We start from the raw sequence: 25,642 nt of genomic DNA, 5'->3' as shown, positions 1-25,642 counted from the left end.
CAAGTGGTCAGTATCTGTTAACATTTGAATCGTTCTGAAGATATTTTTCTTTTGCCATTGTTGTTACCCAATTGCTGTTTATTTGGGAAATCCATTTGATAATTTGGAATTAACAAGCACCATTGTCAGTTATTAATGATACTGGCTTATTTGAAATATATGCAAAGCATGGGGTAGCATGACTAGGAGGCAGAACGACAACATCTCATGAACCACACCTCTCCAGCTGTGAAGGTTTTGATCTGAGCATCAGTTGGTAGATTAATTCAAGAGTGGGTAAATTATGTCAGCTCAAGATTGATCATGACTTTGTATACCTGGCATCTGTTGTTGGTAAAGACCTTTGCAATGTTGGTCATAGCTTGGTTTACACAGCATCTGTCATTGGTAAAGACCTCTCCACTGTTGGTCACAGCTTGGTTTACCCAGCATGTTGTTGGTAAGGACCTTGGCTGGTGGTCATAGCTAGGTTTACCTGGCATCTGTCATTGGTAAAGACCTCTCCACTGTTGGTCATGGCTTGGTTTACCCAGCATGTTGTTGGTAAGAACCTTGGCTGGTGGTCATAGCTAGGTTTACCTGGCATCTGTCATTGGTAAAGACCTCTCCACTGTTGGTCACAGTTTGGTTTTACCTAGCATCTGATTTTAGTAAAAATATCTCCACTGTTGGTTATAGAGCTCTTCACTGTTGGTCATAGTATGGTTTACCGAGCTTCTGTTGTTAATAAAGACCTATCCACTGTTGGTCATAGGTTGGTTTACCTGTCATCTGTCACTGGTAAAGACATCTCCACTGTTGGTCATGGGCTGGCGTTCCTGGCATCTGCCATCAAACGTGTTCAGAGATATGAATGCACAAGGACTATTTAGTCTCAAAAGTGTCTGGACAAGGGAAGTTTTGCAGGAAGCGTGGGAAGTTTTGTTTCTTTTGTTTTTTCCCCAACAAACCTCTTCGGAAGTTTGAGGTGTTATAAAGATCAAACACACACACACACACACACAAACATGGGCCTGTACTCTTAACTGGACTGTGTGTTGTCGACAGACATAAAATGTGAAGCAGCATATTCCTGCTGTCTTTCTGGGTTGATAGATACCAGACTGACTGGATTTCTGTGTCACTGTTGTATTTGTAGGTGTCATTATAGATCCCCACACAGCCTTTTTTGTTATTATGTCAAAAGTTAGATTCGGCCATACACGTTTTCATTTGATGAAAAGGATGGAAGGAATTTTGAAAATGTTTCGGGGGAGCTGGAGGGAAGTTTTGAGCTGCAGTGTGATTCAAGAATGCAAGTGCAATCATTTGTGTACAGGTCTGAACAGGGTTGACTTGTTCCTGTTTTGTATTTTTGGCACTGTCATTTTCAGCTGGATTTGTTTGAATCTCAAGTTTCATTTTTTGCTTTTGAAAATCATTCCATTTGCCATATAAATTATATTCTGAGAACACTTCAGATCATTCCATTCCATTGGTAATAAATGATTTAAGGGGACCACAAAATTTTAAGCAATACGTTTCCATGCAAAATAATTATATGCTTTAGATTATTTATTCACTCACTCTGAATAGTGTGAACAGAAAATCTTCAACGCAGTAGTTAAGTTTGTCACATATGCAGTGTTCAGATGAGTTATGGTCCGGGGAAAACTGATAGGATTTTGTCATCTTACCGTGAATTGATTTATCTAAACTACAGTACAATGCTTACTGGAGTCTTGTTTTAGATTTTGTTCTGCTCAGAAGAATACAGCATATAAGAATATCAATAATTTGAACAACAAAGATTTTTCACCAATAAAAGTGTTTGGGTTTTTTTTTCCTCTCATGTAGGTTTTGGCTTTTGTACTATGCACAAATTTGAATTCCTCTGTTTTCTTCATTGAAATCAAACCTTGTCCGTAAAGGATTCTCAGATGTGCCAACTAATACTTTGTTCTGCACTGTATCCTTGTCTCCACCCCACCCACATTTTTAACATATATTTTTTATATACATTTCATTGGTGTCAGCTGTCTTTGAAGTATTTGCTAACAGTGTACATTTTTTTGTGCTTAAATATATATTTGATTTTTGTACAAGAGCTTTGGCTGTTCAGCCTTTCTGTTCATTGGTCAGTATCGTCTCAGAATTTGGTTTTGTTGTTGGTTCAGACTGTGGTGGCTGTGATATAAATGCTTAGAAAATTGCATGTGCATTTGCATGAATTGTAATGATAGAATTAGCACTGGGATCTTTATCTCATCAAGTATTGTATATACTACAGATAAGATGTTTTGATTGTGAAGTGAATGCTTCTGACTGAATTTGTGATTTTTTTTTTTTTTTTTTGATTTATTATTTTTTTTGCTGAAGTTTCAAGTTCATCCAGCTATTTACAGTTAACCTGATATGATACCTGACTTCATAAGTTTGGGTACATCACCTTGTTTGGGTTTACCATGTTTTCATTTGCATTAATGCAGACAATATTTGATTTTGAACTTTGACAAAAAGAGCAACACTGCGGTGAAGCATCAAAGGTCCTTAGTGAGCACCAGACTGATATGGAAAAGAAATGTACAGGTCAAGAAAAAGGCGATTTTGCACACAAAATTGTATAGACAAGATTAGCACACCAGCCTTAGTTTTCATTCTTGCTGGTTCATCCCAGTCTATTCTAGTGTGTGTATATGGTATCGTTATAATCACAAAATACATGCCATACATATTACGGTTTTGCCACACACATCATTTTATTATTTTGAATTTTTGTATGATGCATCAAGTTTAGATTTTCATTGTCACAAAGAACAGACTGATTGGGAGGTTGATCAAAGATTGTTATTACCATATATATCCATAATTGAGAAATATATACTTTGTGTCAGCATATTGTCTTGAAAAAAATTACCTTTCTTCTGATGTTAAAAAAATGTAGACATACTTTCAGTTTCTACGCATCCATTGAAAAGGAGGATTCATTTTTGGATTATGAACTTTGTATTGCCTTAATTCTTATGTTTTATTTATGAAGTGATCAGTTGATGAATCGCTTAGTAATACTAACTTAATCTTGATTCTTATGTTATTTATGAAGTGATCAGTTGATGAATTGCTTAGTAATATTAACTTAAACCTTGATTCTTATGTTATTTATCAAGCGATAAGTTGATGAATGTGAAGCAAGTCCACTGGCTCTGTCAGGTATAAGTCTTGGGTATTTAACATGGTGCTGGCTGGACTGAGGTGCTCAACTTCTATAGAAAAAAATAAGAGTTCACAGTGCAGTCTAACTTAAGGTGCTTTTTCTTTTTTTTTTTTTTTTATATTATATATAGCAGCGGTTGCCATAAATGAATCCATATCCATTTTGCTTTGTCTTTTTTTTCCAAGCATGATGCATTCCAGGATTGCTAAAATTGCAAGATAAGTTGAAACAGTTGTCTGCTGGGTGTCAGATTCACTGCTCATTCTCTTGTGTTTTGGGTTGATTCATGTACCGATAGTCTGTTCAAGTTGATTTCAGACTCCGAATAAATAAATGAAATAATCATGGTTTTCTTCCTAATGAAACCACTCCCTTTCACATTGCCTTTTCAGTTGTTTTTTTTTTTTTTATTCTTTAACTTCAGCTGGTTGGTATGACAGAGATGTGGCGGTGATAATCAAAAAGGATTATTGTAATATACTCTAAAAGGTCGTCTTTTTATTTTATTTTTATCGATCATTTTCTTCTAGGCTGGTTTATCAAATTAGAATTCTAGTTTTAGGTAGAATAGATTATTAGTTTGGGCACATAGTGCAACTGTAAGTATCCGTTTTTCTCAACAACCTAATTGTTAAAGAATGTACTTTGATTCAGTTACTATAACAATGTCTTTTGATTGTTCAGGAACTGGACTTGTCATTTCTATATTTTGGCAACTTACATGATACCTGCAGATTTTTTGGTGGTATATGTGATCATTTTGTTGCTATCATCTCTTCTTGACACAAGTTTTATGAAAGCACTCATTGGTTGAATGGTGTAACTGACTGACTTGTGTACATGAACCATTGAAACAGAACTGCACATGCGCTTGCTCTTTTGTGTTCAAATAATTAATTTCTGTGACAAAGCCATTGTTTTTACTTCACTTTTTTTGAAAAATAAACCATTTTGCTTGTTGAATGTGGGTGTGTGTGTGTGTCTTGATAGCATGTTTATGAGCATCTTTTCTTAGTTTCCATTAGAGAGAAACAAAAACAAAACCACTTCAATCTTGCTTGTGAAAAAAAAAGTTCAGTTCCGACTGCTTACAACCGAGACCACTGCAAAGAGTTGTAGCAAGACTGGTGACGTGACCACAAACCAACCACCCAAATAAAACCACATAAAAATAAAATGATAAATAACTAGAAGGAAAAATGGAAGAGAAAATTGGGTACAAAGTCCTCTTACAGCAGCTAAATCCACAGTATACCTCTGGTGTAGGTTATCTGTCGCACATTTCTTACCAGAGAATTACAAAAGCAAACCTGAACAGAATTAAAGAATTATTATTTAAGCAGCAAAAAAAAAAAAAAAAAAAAAAAAAAAAAAATCTCTATATATTTAAAAAAAAAAAATATTGTAATTGGCAAAATAAAGCAAATGCACAACACACCTTATGAAATATCAAAAAAAGTATCTACTCAAGTGTGGAGAGACAAAAGAAAGGACTAACAGAATAAAATAAAAACCATTAATTTAGACAGATGCGTCAGAAAAGTGAAAAGATGGAAACAAAGAGAACAGTGGAAAAGAGGAAATTTCCAGCACCAAAAATCCAGAAGATGGGGATAATATTCATAAAGAAGGAGCCCCCAACAGCCCCTTGGACAGTCATGTGTTGAAAACATCCAACTAAACCAGCACAAGACTTTAGTAAAAGCAGTTCAGCTGCGATTTGTATGTGAATCGAACAAGACATTTGTTCCCATAATTGATGTCATTCCAGTTTCCAGACCTTCCCTTTATAAAGAATGATCTTTTCCCCACAACGAACATGTACACAGTTTTTGCAAGTAAAAAGAATTCCAAAGCACTGGACATGTTTATTTCAGATGCAGAGACTAGATGTAATGATTTCTACATGAAGCCAAGGAGTGGACACAAATTCAAGTAACAGTTACATACTTGGTACTGTCATACAGCAAGTCACTTGTGAAATATGTATGATTGAAAAGTATCATATACACACCCATATATGTCAACATGGTCATCAGTGGGTGTCAGCACCCATTCAATTTACACTGATGGTACTCAGACTTGAGTGTTTCTCTCTCCCCGTATACACAGAATTACTTTCACATACATGGAAAGAGAGGTTGCCCAAAGAGCAACAATTCCATTTACATTAAAAGTAAATAGACTATGCACATGCTCAGTCACCTTCTGTCTATCAGGAATGGTTTGGAAGCTGTGCAAAGCTTGAAATCAGCAGTGCTGATGGCACTAATGACTGCCTGCAACAGGTGGAACATGATACCATCAGGTTTTCAACACAAAATCCAAACTATTCATAAGAATCCATGCAATAAAATTGTAGAAATGTTCCAACATAAAACACATAAAATTTGGCAAACCTAAATGATGTTAATCACAATGTAAAATCTTGTGACGGATGAATTATTAAAATCTTGACTTGGTGTGAATCACAATGCCAAATCTTGTCATCGATAAATTGTTAAAATCTCAACTTGGGTATTTCAAGCTGAGCTTAATGATTTTAGGGGACTGTACAGAACATACATTAACAGGAAGTTATATAATCACATGATTATACACATACAGCAGACACAAAAAATGAATGCACATAACATCCAAAAGCCATCATTCTTTTTGAGCTAACAACTGAATAACTGCAAATTATTTTTATACCCAACAGTCAAGACAGATTTCATACAGGGACGGAAACTGTACATGTTTTTCTCGTGAAACACAGGAACAGAAGTATACAGGAATGTATAAAGAAGGGGGAAGGAAAGGTAGCTAAAAGGAATGCAAGTATAAAGTATGAAGCACATACCTTGAAGCAATAAGCAGATTTGAGTATTATGGTTCAACACAATGCTATGCTCACACTGAATGTCATTGATGGGTTTGAGGTAAAATAATAATTAAATTAAAAAAAGAATTCCATATCAACTTCACACCGCAAATTCCCTTGTAGGGCTGTGAATCCCTAAATGTTAAATATTTTCTGCCTGCATTCAGCCATGTATACCAGTCAAGCACACACCTGCAACATGAAAGGCTGTTAATTTTTACCAATGAAACATGAATTCCTTGGCTCACAGGTTTTCTTATTCCCTAACATTTTTTTCCTGTGGTTTCATGGAATATTGCTGTCCATAATGATCTCGTTTTCCCCTTCTTTGATGGGAAATCATGCATTCAAGAGGGTTTGTATGTATTTCTATTACTGGCAATTATCACACTGCTGTCAATACAGTATACTATACATACTGTGCAGAGCAGTGACCTAATGTGCCTGACCAGCAAGCAAGTGTGCATGGGATTTTTACTCATCCTTCCACTAGACCTTGAATGGTGTCTGGGTGATAGTCATTTGGATAAGACAATAAACCAAGGTCGTGAATGAAGCATGCACTCAGTGCACATAAAACAACCCATGGCAACATAAGGGTTGTCAGTAGCTAATTCTGTAGCAAAACTCTGATAGTAAAATGAATACACTTGCAGACAGAAAAAAAGGGGTGCTGCACAGTGTTGCTGTTTGATCCCCAGGGAGCGCAGCCTGAATTTCACACAGAAACTTATTGTGACAAAATGTAATATATAATACATTACATTACAAAATAAAACAAGATCGACATTTTTCCTCTGATCAGAAATCTTTTATCTCCCTTCCACTTGATTCTGACATACATAACATCTTAAATTTATATAAAATCATGTAAAACAAAAACAAGAACATATGCCAAATTCATATTCATTCAATGACCAATAAAAAAAAAAAAAGTAAATAAAAGAGTACATATGCAAACAGATATTCATCCAACAACAATGAATTGACAAAAAAACAACAACTGAAATTGACATATTCGCTTGATCACCACCACCATCATCCAATGCACAAGCACACCACACACAAACACAAGACATGCCCAGGCTCCTATCTGTGCCTCAGCAGCATGTATCACTGATTTTGAGCAGCAAAGTGGATAACTATTGTCAAAACACTAGCACCTGGCATTTCTAAAACTGATCAAGTGTTCCACTCAAACCTTCTTTCAAAACTTTCTGTGGTAGTTCTGGTTCACAGATTGTGCATTTCTGGCTGCCCAAAGAGAATCTTTGCTTTCAGTCATCAGTCAATACGATAAGACAGAGGAAACAGTGGCATCAAACAACTTGCTGAATCCGTTTCCTTCAATAAACAGAAAAAGAATAGCCCAAAGCATGCATCCTCTGCTATTTCATACTGAAACTTTTGACATTATCATACTGAAACTTTTGACATTACAATGAAATATGTATCACTATCAGTGCTTCAACACACTTTCCATAACAGAATAAACTGATGTGAAACAGTTGTTGAAGTGGACAAATCACTGTGAAACAGATTTACCTCTTTCCATACGAACGGCGAAAGAGACGACGTTAACAGCGTTTCACCCCAATTTACCACCATCAAAATATTGCAAGTGGAAGGCTCTTATACTGAAGAGGTGAATGTTGACAAAGAATACCACAATTTTGACGACGGAAGCTAAAGGTTGGGTCATTGAGACACCCACTGGACATCCGAGGTGTAGAGGAGAAGAGAGGACTGGCCGTACTGAGTGAGTTAAAACTCTTCTTCCCTGATAAAGCTGTCTGCAGACATGCCTATCCCAATTTTCTATTTTTGGAAATCCCTGTCATTAAAATCAGGAACACACCACCATTCAGGAACACAGAAGATAGATATTGCAACAACAACACACACACACACACAAAAAAAAGCATTTATGACAAAGGTTACTGGAGAACAAATGTGATTAGCATTATATTAGATAAAACTGAGCAATTCAAATTTCAGTACTACATGCTTTTTTCCTTTTTCTTATGCATACACAATTCCAACCAGCAGTTCTGGAACTCACTGTCTGTTTCACTGATTTTCAGGAGCATGTACTGATCTTCAGAAAAAGCAGACATGCCTGCACCTGTGGGACTTGACATTTCATGCATATGACCAGAATTTTGAACTGCTGCATAGCTGATGTAAGACAGCACAAGACAGGCAGTATTGGAGATCTCTGGTGGCAGTTCAACAGGGCACGCAAAGCTATAAGTCAGTCACAATAAGAATAACTAATATACTTTTTAAAAAGTGAATGCTGTCTATAAAAGTGTACCATGCAAGCGTGTCCCAAGCCTAAACTTCATAAGAACTGGACAGGACACCATCTTCCAGTTCAACAACACATTGCATTCTCATTTTCAACACAGTACAAGATAGCAGACAAACAATACACTCTCATTCCAACAGGTCACTATCTAAGACGGAATAAGCAAGGGGTGCCGACTTGGTGGGCCCCAAGCCTGCAGTGAACGGAGGGAAGAAATGGCACAGATCAGAGCTACACAATCATCAAACACTTGTCGCAGCTGTCCAAACAGCAACACACATACTTACATGCTGTCCTTCATACGGCTAAGCCAGCAGCATAAACAGGACAACCATGATAATAAATGGCTTTTGAAATATATTAATTCTCTCTCTCTCTCTCCCTCTCACTTACATATGTTGCACATTAATTACACCGCCAATGAAATGCAGTACACCAAGTTACACTTCCACCTTCAGCTGGACAGTATAAATGTGTAACCATGCCCAACATTTCACTGGAAGTGAAGTCAGCAGCTGAAATTAACCATTGTAAACCTCAATAAAATTGTTTGACACATGATTAAAACCAACTTTCTTTTATTAAATCTTCTGTTCTAGATTAAGAACATCTAACAAACTCACCTAAAAGGCAGAATATTGAATAAGGGACTTAAAACAGTACAGGTGAACACATAAAAGAACCTCTCAGTTTTGAAAGGTTAACACAGGACTGAGGGCTTTTCAATAAATACCTCCTCTCAACCTCTTAAATGAGTTTTGAAGAATACATCTCACCTCTTCAAGTACAAGCACTGACTAACATATGTGTCCGGCTAGTGACTTGTGTGAACAGTAAATTAGAAACAATAAAAAGAAAGCTTAATACCAGGTGGAAATAGTTCAGTACGATCTACAGCCCTCCCAGCCAGACACAAACCTTTGACTGACGAAACACAAAATACACTCAAAGGCTACTTTATAGGAGCCGCAGAGAGTACCAAACTATTACACACACAACTTTAAAATAAAGGAAAATAAAAGGACTGAAAATCAGAATATGCACATAATTATTTTAGCATATATGCATGTCACTGAATCACATACTGTCAACTGTAACATTTTAAAATTATCATTTTCCTGAAAACTGCCCAAGTAAGGGAGAGACAGTTTAGTTTTCCAAGGAAGTTCCCCCAGTTCCAGCACTTGCTGGCACAGATCAATCCATGATGATAAAAAATAAAACAAAACAAAAACACTGCCAGGGTATACAAAAGCAAGCCAAATGGACTAGTGAGTGATAGACAGAGCCATAATGGTTCAAACTTCTGTACACTATTCAGAAAAAAATTTTTTTTAAAGGAAAAAAAAAAAGAATCCCAACAATCTTGTCCTTGAAAAGAATTTCAGTTTATAGAAATCTATGGCATCCTTTGTGAAAAAAAAGAAAAGAAAAGAAAAAAGAAAAGAAAAGATGCAGTGGAAGTGGGGAAAACATGAAATACCATGTCATGGAGAAACATTCCAACACTACAGAACAAAGCAACATGAAGGGCCCGTCACACACGCAGTCCTCTCAGCCTCTGCAGGGGTCGGACAAACAGTGGAGGTTTGCCTCGGGACCGAAGGTCGGCCTGAAGGGGGTCAGTGGCCGTGTCAGGGAATCGCTGCTTGTACAGCTGGGGGTAGGTTTTCTGGAACTGAACACACAAAAAATCATCTACAGTGAAAGCCATGACCACAACCACTCACATTTCTACCACTTCTAGTGCCACCAGTAAAAACTGGTATGGGTCAATACTATCATTTCAAAAACAATCTGAGCTGTTCTGATCAAATCAAAGGAAATGATGAAAAAGCAAACTGTTCCAAGCTGGAATTCTTTACAGTACATACTGTAGATTATCATTATCATTTTGAATGGACAATTTATGTTTAGATAATAACTATAATAATTCATGAACAATTCCAAGTTTATCACATATTCTGTGGACCAGCTCTGTAACAGTATAAGAACTCCTGGGGTAAGATAAAGAATGTTTCTAAAAACCACTTGTTTATTCTGGAAAGGTTTATCCAGCCAGATGAGGGCATCTTCATGTTTTCGCTGTTCAGCTCAGAAAGCAAATTTTACAAAGTGAGAAAAAACAAACTTGAAACAGTGCTATGGTACATTACCCTGATTTACAAGTAAAGGTGGTGTTATCCCACACCTGGAGTTTAATGGGTTAAAGAGTGCAGGGGTGCAAACCCCATGCAGAACAAAGGATTCCTGGATTTGGAAATCAACAATTCACCCACAAGGACAGTCTGATCTAATCTTTTCTTGTTTGCAGCCAAGCTGACAACATAAGGCTATAATTATCTGGGCTGAATACTGTAAATATTGGTCTCAATGAATAAATAAATAATAATAAAAAAATAAAAATAAAAAAAACACCTGGGAAGAAAATTTGGCGCCTAAAGCATGCCTCTGACTTTGGCCATTCTGTCAACAAACATCAAGATAATAATAAACAAAATTATGTGGTAATGCCATGGGCATACAAAACCAAAAATTGACAATGGGCACTTCACATGTGCAAGGAGCTAAAAAAAGAACACAACACAGCATGAGTGCCCAATTATCTAGTCCAGAAAACATATAGGCAAATGGACCAGCAAGGCAGAAAATGACAAAGAGACAATGGAAAGAAAAGGGAAAAGCCAGAAACAAAGAGAAAGATAGAAATGTGGAAATTTCTAGCACAGAATTTCCTGAAGGTGGGAATACTATTTATACTGAAAGAACCCCAAGAGATTATCAGTTGGTGCCTACATACATTAAGTCAGAACTGGCAGTACTGAACACCACTGAAGTGACTCAGTAGCAGTGCAGGATTTCCTCTGGTGTGTGTCATCCTGGCGACCTAACATTAAATAGTTCCCTGTGGATAGGCGACACTGGGACTACAAAAGACAAACCCAGGTGCGGCTGTGTATAGGGGGAATGTGGGAGTAATGACACAGAAAAGGTCCAGATGATGGGGCGGCAATAAACAAAAACAAAACCCTAGAATTCCCACCAGGGGAGACCGACACAGACAAACTGAAGGACAAAGCTGACAGACAACCAGGAAACGTTACCTGTTTCAACCGTCGCCTCTTCTCTCGATCAGCCATGTTCTCATCACGGACGATGCTATCCAGCAGCTCCAGCAGAGCTGTGTGGGAATGGCGTATCTTCTCTTTCTCATACTGCTCCATGGACACTGGCTTTGCAAAGCGCAGCGTGCTTCGGTCCTGCGGTGAATACACGATCTAGACGAAAATGAAAGACTAAACATTTTCACATCATTATGAGAATGATCTCTTGTGGTTGACACACGAAGAACAGAAAATTAGAGATAATTTCCTTTTAATGTTTTGCAATAAGTATTGTTGCATTAATGACCAACACTTGTAAGCTGGCAGCATCAAAGAAACATTAGCAAATCTAATGGAACTGTAATTTGGAGGGGAAAACACACACACACGTACAGGAATAAAAAGAAACAGATGTGCACACACACAAAAATTCAAACCATAATAAAATAAGAAAATGAAGAGGTAGAAGACCTGAGGTTTCTCAAGGTCCCTGAGCCTGTCCTCCACAACATCCTTCATGTCGGTGGGCACAGCCATGATGTCCATGTGGTGGTCCACCAGAAAGGACACCAGCTGGAAGACCAACACCGCGTCCAGATCAGTCTCCTCTGGTGCCCGCAGCACTGCGTGTTGGAACGTTCCCAAAACCTGACACACCACCATCACAACATCCATGGTTTAAACGAATTTGACCACTTTTTGGGGCATGCAGGATTTCACACCACCATCACAACATCAAACGAATTTGACCACTTTTTGGGGCATGCGGGATTTCACACCACCATCACAACATCCATGGTTTAAAAGAATTTGACCACTTTTTAGGGCATGCAGGATTCACACCACCATCACAACATCCAAGGTTTAAACCAATTTGACCACTTTTGGGGGCATGCAGGATTTCACACTACCACAACATCCAAGGTTTAAACAAATCTGACCACTTTTGGGGATATGCAGGTTTTCACACCACTATCACAACATCCATGGTTTAAACAAATCTGACTACTTTTGGGGGCATGCAGGTTTTCACACCACTGTCACAACATCCAAATCCGACCACTTTTGGGGGCATGCAGGTTTTCACACCACTGTCACAACATCCAAATCTGACCACTTTTGGGGGCATGCAGGTTTTCACACCACCATCCAAGCAGCACAGAAATAGTACTTCTTGACGATGATAGTATTATAATGCTCATCTACAACTGAATGCACCGGACTGATGTATTTTCTTTTGATAACAGAATCTTCCACCAAACTGTGGTGTTCTCTTCAGATGGCTTCAATGAACTTTTGTATAACAAAGGCAGTTTAACTCCCACATTATGCTGGTCCTGCTTCATCAAATATAGCAACTGTTTTGGTTTTTTGGGGGGAGGTTTGTTGTTGTTGTTTGCTGGTGCTTCTTCAAACAGTGGGCTGTGTGTGAGAGCACTGCCCCCATTTTTGATACGGAAAACAGTATTTTCAATCAACCTATGACAGAGTATTGAAGTTTACATCAAACTTTGTCATGGATTAATTTCCACTGGCATATGACGAGCATTGAAGTTCACATGACACTTTGAAAGGACTCACCAGACTGCGAGTAGACTGGTTTGGATCAAAGGTGAGAAAGGGGTTGGCAGCCATCTTGCTCATCAGTTTGAGGAGAAAATGCAGCTTGCGTCGTGAGGCCGGTGGCAGGAAGAGGCAGACCACCTGCAGAGCTTTCGTGGCTCTCTCTTCGTGAAGTCCTGACTGAGGGACTGACACAACAAACAGCTTAATTATCTTTAGAACACTTCTAGAAACATGGAGTCACATTTTTTACTTAAAACAAAAACAGTGAACAGCAACTGAACATATTTGATCACTGAAAAATGATAAAAAGTTCAAAGATCAACAGGAAAATAAGCATTTGCTATTAAAAACATTTGTCAAAACATTTGTCAAAATAAATTAAACTTACAAATCAGAGTACATTTGGAAAAAGAATAACCTATTATCATCATCAATAATGAATATGTAGTGAACATTTAAATGTTGACACACTTGCATTGGAACAAATGAATCCAGACTCTAGAATGACAGAAAAGTGTCAATGAACTCACAATTCAGGTACAGTGAAGACGGCCGCTTTGCCCCTCGTCCAGAGGAAAGCCCCAGGCTCCTGGCAGTCCTCTGTCTGGAGGCAGCCTCTGATATGCTGGCTGGCTGGCTGTCTGCCCCCACAGGTTTCAGGCCGGGCAGATGAGATATTGAAGCCGACATCTGCCTGTCCCAGTCGTCCAGAACCCCTCTCTCCATCTCACGGCCCATCCCAAACTGTGATCCTGAAAATGTGTGGTGGCGCTCTGCTCGAGTGCGGCGATAGGGGGGTGGCTTTCTCCCCTTGTCCCATGATGGAGATGGAGGCTTTTTGTCTGCTGGTTCAGGTTCCTGTCTTGGCTCAGACAATGATGCAAAGGTGGCTGAATCATGAGCACCCAACTTTTTCTGTTGCCGCTGATAAGAGTTGTAACTGCGAGACTGACCAACAGAATTTTTCAAAGATTCTTCATCAAGGTCTGACGGTTTGTTCCTACTGAGGCTGGAGGACCTGCTCACACGATCAAAACTGATGTGTGTAGACTGGCGCTGTGAATTGTCTGTGACCACATCAAAGTGGGTCTCCACTGGGGACAGCGCTTCCTGTTCCTCAACAGAGTTGTGATGGAAGTCAGTGGCCAAACCATTGCAGAAGTACACACGGGTCACAGTCTGGTTTTCAGGACCAAACGCTGTCTCATAGCGTGACACTTGCAGGTCTGGGTTGGAGCGAAACTGCTTGCTGGCCGTTAAGCTGGACAAGTCTGAAAGTTGCCCCAGAGTGGACTGTGAGTTTGCCCGAACAGACGGGGCCAAGTGCTGTGAACTGTGAGAAGCATGCAGGTTAGAGGCAGGACGCCCAGCAAGCAGATTGCCTGTGCTCGCCCCCATCTCCCGCAGATCACCCTGACTGTTGACCACGCATGGCCCACCTCGACTGAACAAGTCCATGTGACTTCTGGACTGAGGCATAGTGTGTGTCTGACCTCTTGTCCTAGGCTGCAAGTCCCCATGACTGTGTGCCGTGCTGTGCAAGTCTCTGTGACTGTGTGCCGTGCTGTGCAAGTCTCTGTGACTGTGTGCCATGCTGTGCAAGTCTCTGTGACTGTGTGCCATGCTGTGCAAGTCTCTGTGACTTTGAGCCAGTTGACTGTAGCTGCTGGCCCCACTGAACAAGTTGGAATGGCTGAAGTAGCTAGACAATCCATCTGTGGTGCCAAACAGGTCTGGCCGGCTGTCAGCCAGGCTCAACAGGTCGGTCTTACTGTCTGTCATGCAGTACTTGCGTGTCAGGTTGAGAATCACATTCTCCAGAGAAGAGTCAGACCACAGACTGTAGCCAAAGCGCTTCTCATCCCGTGCAGCATGTGAGAACGGAGAGGAGTGACGAGGGAGTTGATTGCATGCTTGCACTGCACAAAGTAAAGATCAAAATTTGGAACCCTTTCAAGTATGATATTCATGACCGAAAGTCAACTTCTTCAAAACAGACAACTGACTTCTCATTCTTGCCATTTTGAAGCTTCAAACCAACTTCACTCAAATCACAAAGCAGTGAGTCAAAGGCAGATTCACAACATGCTGAGAGATCCATGCAAGCACACAGCAAAGACAGTTCATATGTTAAATTCCCTTTTTTTCTGGAAAGCATTTCAAGTTTGTACAACTTTAGGAGATCCATGCTTGCAACAAACATGCTTTGTTCTTTCTTTACGTACTGTTGCCACTGACCCAGACTGACATTTGTTTCCCTTTCTTTGTCTTCTCTTTGAAACCAATATTACAAAAAAGAAAGTTTTCAAGTTGCAAGTTTTTACTTAACACTGAAATAATTATTTATGATAAACTTTCAATACTTTTGCTTGTTGAGTGTGGGATGTACTGTGCTCACCAAACACGTTGATGATGATGTCATACAACTCATAGGTGATGAGGGGCTCCTGAAGGCCAATGAAGTAGTCCCTGACAACGCCAAACACATCCTTCTCAAAACCGGGGTAGCTGGGCAAGTCGCCTTCCGCCTTCTCTGGCCCTGAAGTACATTTCATTTCTTATCTTTTTTGTTTTTGTTTTAAACAAAAGCACATAAAATGAAAATACAGATATTCAAATACATCTTCCTTAGTGGAGATCCATATTACTAGAGTGGCAATGCCAACAACAGTTTTGGTAGGCTTCACTATCAAATTAAGCCTTCAAGAACACTGGACGAAGAAATGTTGCATGCTGAAACCAGATTGAAAAAAAAACAAAAAAAAAAAAAAAAACCAGAGTAATTTCTGAAATTGCATTAAAAATGAGAAAAGAAAGAAAATATTAACAATCTGCTTTTATGATACCTACATTGTTAAAGTGCAGAGAGAGGGATGGAATAAGAAAAAAAAAATTCCAACACACCAATTCTATAACTGGTACACATGACATCCATCAATGATACTCTACTATATTTGGGATAATTAATAATAGTTATTAATACATTCTTATATCTGTATTAATGTAAACTGGATAAAATGAAAATGATAAGATCGTTATGCCAAATGAGTCTAAACTAAGAATTATCAAAGATGCTTGTATATATTAAATTACAATAAAGAAATAAGAAAAAGCCATGTACCATACTCACATCGAGCAAGGCACTTCATTGCTGAAAGAACCCAGTGTGGCAGTTGATCTGCAAGTTAACAACAACAACAAAAAGTCACAATAACACTATTGGCAAGATCAATAATACAAATTTTTTTTTTTAATTCATTTGGGTTTTTTTTTCCACATCATAATAAAATGATAAATATTAAATAATATTAACTGATGAGAAGCCTTCCCATACATAGTGCACTCTTGATGCTGATGGTTTAACACAGCTATGAACAGTTTGAAAACTTTACTGCAGAATTCTACAGCAGAGAACAGAAACAGTATATATATATATATATTTTTTTTTTTTTATTTTTTTTTTAATATTACTACTACTTTAATAGTAAAGATGTAGACAAAACTGAAAAATGTTGTGAAAAGCCTTTGTAAAGAGTCAAACAGTAGCAAAATGGCATTTGTTTTCTGTTTACATTCTTTGAAAAACAGACTAGATTAACAACAGGGCTTTTCAGCCTATTTGAGTGAAAATCATGGTTTCTAAGCATGAATACACCAAACACAATTTGTCATTCTATCTGTTTCAAGCATTCAGTTTGCAATCAAGTGATGTCTCAAAACACTGAACTACCGGTAAGTTTCTTGATAACATGTTCATGTATTGTTGGTTTTTGTTACATGATGGCTTTTCTTGAATAAATCATTAAGAACAGGGGGTGTCCGTCTGAAGAAGAAGAAGAAGAAATCATTATTTGTATCTGTTTTGCATTCCTCCAAGACCCACCTTGTGGCTGAATGTTAGTGACGATGCCACTCTTGTTGAGGAAGATACAGTTGTGTCGGACGTGGGCCCCCTCCACAGTGTAGTCTTGCAGAATATCCTCCAGGCTCCCCACACCCAACACCTTCTTCAGTCTGCACATGCACACCACAGTCCTCAATCTATCGCTCTACAGTGTCATGTCTGACTATGACCATCAGAACAGCAGTGAAGGCAACTGCTGTCCTGACTGTCTAAGCTAGAATTAGATTATAGTGAAGGGTGTCTTGCCCAAGTCACATCCCCATTATCTCGACCAGGAGGGTTTTAGGATGTTTCCAAAGGCCAACTAGCCCAAGGCTGCAGCACCAGCAGCCAGTGTAATCTTTGCCTCCTAGTTTGAGAGTCACAGTCCTTCACAAAAGACAAAGCTGTAAATAAATTCTCATTGCTGAGGAGAGATCATTGACCATAAAAGTACAACTCTCACTTTGCTGCTGGTCCAAATGTAAGCTATGTCAATTGATCTCTGATATAAGTTAGGCATTGAGCCTTTAGTCACACAGTCCAGTCAGTCTAATACTCTGCAGTTATCAGTATCATTTACCAGAGAATATACTGAGAAAATTCCAGATCATCTGTTTCGAGTAAGAAAATCATGAAGATGTGCATAATTCATAATCTTTTGCAAAACCAACCGCAGTTTAATTTCAGACCTGCATTATTTTTTAACTTATTTTTAGCAAGAAAACTTTTAGCTACCTGCAACACTGAGCTAATTCTCTCATTCCCTATGTTTGCATGTAAATACTTCCATCAATATTCATTTGGAATATTTAATCCTCTGGGCTTCTTTCTTCCACTTGTTTTTCAAACAGAACACAGTCTGTTATCACCCTTATAAATGACTGTATCAAATGGTAAACATTTATAACATACAGAGAAAGGACAAAATGCAAAACCATGACACAGCCAGATCTAACCTGCTAAGTGCAGCAGTCTTCCAGATTTCACCAATCTGTGACCCCGTCAGAAATCGTCCCATCAAGTGGCACTGCGGTAGGCGATCAATGGCAAGAGCAGGGTCAGCTGCTGTCACTGCCGTTTCCTCTTTTCTGACAGATGTTCTCTCCTTTTCCTCTTCTTTGTCTGGCTGACTACGCTTCTCATCCTTGCTAATTTTTAAGGGCTGGGGAGTGATGTTACTTGTGCGAACAGCTAAGGGCACCCGTGTACCTTTGCTTGGAGACACTGGTAAAAGCCTGCAATACAGACAGCCGCAAAACATGTCCACTCACTAACTTGGACAAACAAATCACAGCTAGAATGCATTTCAAACAAACACTAGAAAGAATGTCTTAGTGCTCTTACACATCATTGCTTTCATAATTACATGCATCTATTTCACCACCACATCCCACACACCTAAAAACGGTACTCAACATCATTCAAAACTGATAATACATGCCAGCCATATCATGTAGTTACAGCAATTGCCCTGTACTTTCTCCAGACAAAATGAATGCAGAAGAGGTACCAGGTTCCATTATTAACTCACTGCTATAAAATGATTTTTTTTTTTTTTTTAATACTGGTGATGTACCACCATTAACTGTTCATGGATTACAAGTCACCAAGGATTTGATCTAAAAACAAATACTGTTTCTATGCAATTTAAGAAATGAATTTTTCATCATAACTTCCCATATATCATATGAACCACGAATCAGATTTCTATCTCCAAGGATTTTATTCACCTGTAAAGACGATTGCTATCACTGAAGTCTGCTTTGTTGCGACCTCTTCTTGACACCTGAATTTCTTCAAAGATACCAGCCCTGTAAAACTTGTTGAGCAAATGTGTCGTCTGCTGTCTGTGGAAAACAAATGGTGAAAAATGTTAGAATTCTTGATTCAGTATTTGGTGAAGTGATGGTACAGTAAAAGAAATTGATGAGTTAGATATTCATAAAACTCTTCCTCAAAACACAGATCTATGAGGAAAATGGAAAAGGAAATGAAAGAGAAAATATAACAATGATTTACTATCCTATTTCACTTTTCAGTGAAATGAAATAAACACATAAAGGGGACAGGTCAGTCCAAAAGGCTGACTCAAATGCCTACCAAAATTCAAATGCATGTCATTGTGTTTAATTTCAACTAAAGTCTGTCTTATTCCTGGAACATATCATATCGGATGCATTGGAAGACCATGAGGGCACCATCACCTTCAGAGGCAGAACTGATACAAATCTTCAGTTTGCCGATGACATTGATGGCTTGGCAGGAAATGAGACCAAACTCTCCAACCTGGTAGAAAGACTTGACACCACCTCCTGGGCATATGGAATGGAAATCAGTGCAGAAAAAACAAAGACCATGACGAATAACACCAACAGCTTTAGCACTGATATCAAAGTCAACAGGCAGTCACTGGAACCTGTATCTAGGTTCAAGTACCTGGGTGCAATTGCCACAGGTGAAGGCTCCAAACCAGAAGTCATATCCAGGATAGTGCAGACTTTAGCAGCGCTTTTTCAACTGAAGCCCATTTGAAGAGACAAAAACTTCACACTCAGATCGAAAGTGAAAATTATGCACTCATTGGTTCAGTCAGTGCTTCTCTATGCTTGCGAAACATGGACTCTCACTGCCGACCTCCAGAAGAAGATTCAAGCCATGGAAATGAGATGCTTTTGAAAGCTACTGGACATCTCCTACACTAAGCATGTCACGAACACAGAGGTCCAACAGAAGATCACCCAAGCCATTGGACCCCACGATAACCTCCTAACCATCATCATGAGGACTCGAGGAGGAAGCTCAAACGGTATGGACAAATCACAAGATCTGATGCTGGACAGGCTTGAAAAGACCATTCTGCAGGGCACCATACCAGGAAGGAAGAGAAGAAGGCTAAAGAAAATGTGGCAGGACAACATAAAAAAAAAGGACAAACCTGAATTTCCCAGATTCACAGAGAGCTGTGAGAGGCAGGAACCAATAGAGAGATGAAAATCTGAAAATCATCTGCGGTGCCCTGATGACCCTCCATTGGATTATGGGATAGGTAAAGATGAAGGTGAAGGTGAAAGGCTGACTTCAACTTCCTTATAGAATTGTCGCTGTGACAAGACCACACATCATCCTTATGAATTTGTATGTGCATATACAGCATGTTTTACAGCGAAGCCAATGCACCTACAAACACACTTAACACTTGTCATTCATTTTCATTGTATACATGTACACACACACACACACACACACACACACACACACACACTAATCTGCGATGTAAAAACAATAAACCACACTGTTTTATGACACAAATATCCAAATAAAACAGCTAGAAATATATCGTATGTTCTGATCACAGTACATATGCACATGTAAGTAGGTAGGTAGGTAGGTAGGTAGCTATGTATATGTATGTATGTTTTATTGTAGGTATGTATGTAAACATGTATACATATATCTCAATGATGCAATATAAACAAATGCAAAATACAGTTTCGTCTCTGCATGTGTTCACCTTGTGACATCTGAACCAAAGTCTTTTTGCTTCTTCAGATATTCCATCAACCAGTCCACTGCTGTAGAACCCAGAAAGCAATCTTCTGCAGTGCGCATGAACCGCCGATGCTTTCCTCTAGGCACGCCTTGTCGGAATGCAGTGACTGCATCATTCCACTGTAAGGAGCAAAAAGGTAACCAACATTCAGTCACATCTCAATGACTATCGCTACATGCATATATAACGCAAACATGTCTAATTCAGTAATTGTCTACGGAGTCTGTCAGTGTCAAGATGACTTTATTTTTCAGGGCACTCTCTGCTCAAATTCACTTCCACTGACATGCATCTTGGTGAATCAACACCAGTTGTACTATGCTGTAATGACTTGTATCTGGAAGCAACAGGCTAAGGCTAAGGCTAAAATGGTGCTGGCATGAAACACTGAAATTACCAACAATTTTATTATACTTCTACAGTTCTATGTCAAACTTATTTACTTAATCCTCTTCACTCCAGCTGGAGCTTATGGTGCCAACAAATCTCCAGTCATTTCAGTCTTGAGTGAGCCAGCTGATTTTGTTCCACGTCTTGCCTGCTGCTTTCAGTTTCATTTCCTCTAGTACAGTTCTCTTTGTGCCTAGTGGTCTGGCTCTCTTTTCTTTTTTTCAGAACATGGCCAAGCCACCTCCAGTTTCTCTGTTTCACTTCATCTATGATTTACTGATCAATCTGATGCCTTTGCATCTGCTCACTTCTTTGTTGGTGACTTGCTGTTTCCAATGAAGTCTCAGGAATCAACAAAAATACTGTCCTTCAAAGCCTTTTACATGGCTTTCATTTCAATTTTCGTTTGTTCTCCAGGTTTCTGGGTCATATAGGACAGAATGTTAACAGACATTTGATTTACACAAACTGTAGATTTTATGATTGGTGTTGGTCCACATGACTGACAATTTCCAGATGTGATGTTCTGCAGTCTTTCAAAATTACATGAAAGTCTGTACCATTCCAGGTCAAGAAGTCTTGATTTTTCTTCATAACCTTTGATCTATCATTTTATGTTAATGCTACAAAAAGTACAGCACATGAGCACTACTAAGTGTTACTGTGTGTGTATGTGTATGCATGTGCATTGTGTTATTGTAGTAGTAGTAGTGGTAGTAGAAGTAATCACCTAAGCCTTGCAGCCTAATAAATATACCTCATTGACATGCTTTGCATTAATCAGGTTTCACATGCCATCAGGATTCCTTATTTTCCAGATCAGTCATAATCATAGAATAACTATGAATTTGGATACATTGTTACGAAGGTTCTTGAAATCAGTTGGTTTTTTTCGTTTGTTTGTTTTGTTTTTTTTGGCAAATATGGAGTGTGTATGTGTGTCCATGCTGGTGTGTGTGTTTCATTTTTCAGCATGGGCATCACCATCTGCTACTGTTCAAGCAAAACCAGAACCATCAGCAGAATTCAATTCAAATTTATATGTGAAAAATTTTGTCAAATTGGTATGAATTTTTTTTCAACCCCACTTTTCTCCTTTGATCCCACTTCCAGACACACACAGTGACACACACACACACACACACACACCAGAAGATTTATTATGCACACTCACATCACACATAATGCATACTTACACATCGCTGGACATAGTTCCCGAACAACAGATGTAACGTTAAATTTTGGGTCAATAAAAGTCTATGTGGACCTTTCTGGATTCTTAAGTTTGCTTTTGCTGCTGTCATGCATGAACTTTTCACTAATGGCTGATAGAATCGCGTACAGAAAAGTCCACCAGGAATAAACTCTTGATCCACAGATTGGTCATGTGATCCTCAACACCTCTTCCTAACTCTATTGCCAAATCTCCCACAAAAATTACCAACAAACTCTCACTATTTTTTTTTTTTTTATATGCCAATGAACTCCCACCAATGTACATTATTATCAATCGATTCAATGTCATTCAACAACATTTTCGTCGGGATCTCCGCTAAGCACTGAGCTTCATATCAATCGAGGATAGATGCCCAGCTACTTCCCATAAAAATACAGGTATATGATTATGATAGGGATACTTATTATCATTATAACTTATATAGTGCCTATCCTTGGTCAGAGATTAAGCTCTAAACAAGTGCTTAATGAACATCGAGTCATTTGCACAACAGGCTGCCTACCTGGGTAGAGCCAACAGACAACTGCCATTGGGTGTTCATCATTTGTTTCCTGTGTCATTCAATCAGATTCAGTCACACACACACACACATTCATGCAGACATGTAACATTTTACGTGTAGGACTGTTTTGTTTATTTACCCCACCATATAGGCAGCCATACTCCTTTTCGGGGGTGTGCATGCCGAGTATGTTCGTGTTTACATAACCCACCAATCACTGACATGGATTACAGAATCTTCAATGTAGGTATCTGATCTTCTGCATGAGTATACACACAAAGGGGGTTCAGGCACTAGCAGGTCTGCACAAACGTTGACCTGGGAGATCAGAAAAATCTCCATCCTTTACCCACCTGGCACTGTTATCAAGATATGAACCTAGGACCCTCAGATTGAAAGTCCTACACTTTAACCACTCATGCATGGTAATCTACAACAGTACAAGTGCTTGACAAATCAAAATTGCAGTGTCCATGATGCAGCAGCATTGATCCATGTTATTGTTATAGAACTGATCCCATGCCACAATTTTTTGACTGATTTTTGTTTGTTTCTGGATGAACACTGCATACAAGTAATATTCTACTGTACACTGACACTAATATCTAGTGTCCGTATGTAGTGTACTATCAGTAAACTTAAGTGTTATATGCATACTACACACTACAACTATACACGTACAGTCATTGGTTAGGGCATTGTAGTCGGCTCTACAGTCATCAGAACGATGGTACTCAGTTATTAGTATTCAACTGAAAAGAAAACACGAGAAAGAATGTGGGAAACGTTGAGTTTATAGTAAATGTATTGTATCATGTATCATACTTTCATACATCATAATATCATTATATGTATGCCAGCTCATCCGTGTTCACAGCGACGGAGCCTCTGTTTCCAAGTTTAATTTTAAGCGATGTTGAAAGCAACAAATACGAAATGTTGGTAGTAATCGCTTTCCTTACCAGTTTGGTTGCCTTGTATGGCCCAAGACCAGATGTTTCTGGGCAGCTTAATCTTTTCCTCGTCTCCATTTTGTGGACATCGTTCCACATGGAACAAGGCCCTAAACAGAATATCCGTCCAACATGGTTGCGTCCTAAACAAAAACGCCTTCAAATCACCCTCTGCTCTGCGATTGGCCAAAAACACAAATAGTGCAGCAATTTGTAGAGGGGAGTTAACTCCCATCATGTGACTGCGATTGGCTCATCTTCAGCACGTCAATCTTGTGAGCCATCGAAGCGTGATGCAGCTTTCGATGTTTCTGTCCATATTAATCTTTTCACTAATTACGTCTTTGTTATTGGATGTTCGAAACACGACTGACGTCATTTTGGTTTGCGCCACTCACAAGAATGATTATTATAATCATTGCGAATTTCATTAATCATTTCTTTGTTTATGCACCCATGTGCTATTCATGCTTATTGTTTGCTGGTGTTTTGTTGTTGTTTTTGTTTGTGTTAGTTGTTTCTTTGTTGTTATTTTTTGGGGAGGGTGTTGTTCGTGAGTTCTACACAGAGACTGAAATTATTGCCATCTAATTTTATCTTCTATGGTCGAGTTTTGCGTGCCGGTCGCATGTTTAGCAGGTCTTTCTCTCGAAGGCTGTCCGGCGTTGCTGTTAGGGTCATAAACCTAGCTTACCAAAGGTCAAAATCCGTGTAAGTTGGATGCACTGTTACCCAAGTGCTCAAAGTGGCCCACAACGTACACGTACATATCATCACTGATCCCACGAACCTGCATACAAACCTGTGCTCCATCCACCCATGGCTGATAACAGTGGGACGATTGCCTGCACGCCTATCTGATAAGAAATGGCAATAAAGCTAACTTGTTCGACAACATGCAGGATGATGGGTGTTATGTTGGCATATGGTTCACCTGAGTGAAACTGAGAGCATCGGTACAGCACCGCCCTCTGATCCCACCGTCAACAATTTTTTTCAACTAATTGTTGTGCCTGATTCCACCGGTGAATCGCCCATGATATTCTTTTGTTCCGTACAAAGGCAAGCGCGCGCGCGCACACACACACACACACACACACACACACACACACACACACACACACACACACACACACACACACACACACACACACACACACACACACACGAAAATGAAAACAAATGGGGCACCTGAATACAAAATAACGAATCATGGTAAGCGAAAATGATATTCAAATATTTTTTTTCTTAGTCCAGCGTCGTTTTCTTAAAGTGTGTCAAACATTATTTCTGTTTAACCTCCAAGAAATCTCCAGAATATCACACTAGATTGGTTTTCTTCTTGTCATTGGTGCAAAGGTTACGAATGTTGTTTTTTGTTTCAGGTTTGTTTCAAGGTTCTTGTTGTTGTTGTTTTGTGGTTTTTTTGTTTGTTTGTTGTTGTTGTGTTGTTGTTGTTTTTGTTTTGTTTTGTATTTTTAGAAGGACTGTGCAGCTAAAACAAGAGATGTTTACAGAGCAAGAAAATCAAGAAACATCACACACACACACACACACACACACACACACACACACACACACACACACACACACACACGTCACACACACACACGTCACACACACACACACACACACACACACACACACACACACACACACACACACACAATAAAACTAAATAAAAACTTTAAAAAGCACAGAAACATCATCATAATTTTTTCTCCCTCCCCCCCCCCCCCCCCCCCCCCCCCCCCCCCCCCTCGGTCAGCTTATGTACCTGCACGACTGACCACGCACATCAGTTAAATGAAGACGACGCTTCCGCAGTTGCTGCTGTGTGTATAATTATTATGTCAGTGAGCTGCCGAAAGGTTCATAACGGGCCGCGACGACCGTTCTTGGGGAACCTCCTGGATTTGTTGTTCATCCACCTTGTACATGATTTCTTCTCCATAACGCAAACTGCTAGGAAGCGCTAAGCAACGCGCGAACTAAGCGAAGTGGTTGGTGGTGTCGACGGATCGTGTTTTGTTGTTGTTGCTTTTGTTGTTGTTGTTGCTGCTGCTGCTGCTGCTGCTGTTATAGTT

General features: G+C 39.2%; 1 protein-coding gene across 1 annotated transcript; it reads right to left on the bottom strand.

Annotated features, from left to right (window-relative positions):
- Positions 1-4,913: 4,913 nt before the first annotated feature.
- On the bottom strand, positions 4,914-23,692 carry LOC143280594 (DEP domain-containing protein 1A-like). The gene is made up of 13 exons (XM_076585305.1): positions 23,565-23,692; positions 20,435-20,592; positions 18,654-18,770; positions 17,880-18,158; positions 16,921-17,051; positions 16,168-16,215; positions 15,436-15,576; positions 14,827-14,956; positions 13,568-14,424; positions 13,053-13,222; positions 11,943-12,119; positions 11,472-11,645; positions 4,914-10,045 (listed from the first exon to the last, which is right to left on the bottom strand). The coding sequence occupies exons 1-13, from the start codon at positions 23,652-23,654 to the stop codon at positions 9,905-9,907; spliced, it is 2,613 nt and encodes an 870-aa protein (XP_076441420.1). The 5' UTR covers positions 23,655-23,692; the 3' UTR covers positions 4,914-9,904.
- Between the last annotated feature and the right edge of the window lie 1,950 nt (positions 23,693-25,642).

The sequence above is a fragment of the Babylonia areolata genome, chromosome 3 (genome assembly GCF_041734735.1).
Source record: "Babylonia areolata isolate BAREFJ2019XMU chromosome 3, ASM4173473v1, whole genome shotgun sequence".
Taxonomy (NCBI): domain Eukaryota; kingdom Metazoa; phylum Mollusca; class Gastropoda; order Neogastropoda; family Buccinidae; genus Babylonia; species Babylonia areolata.
The sequence above is the reverse complement of the archived record's forward strand: the minus strand, read 5'-3'. Positions and strand labels throughout refer to the sequence as shown.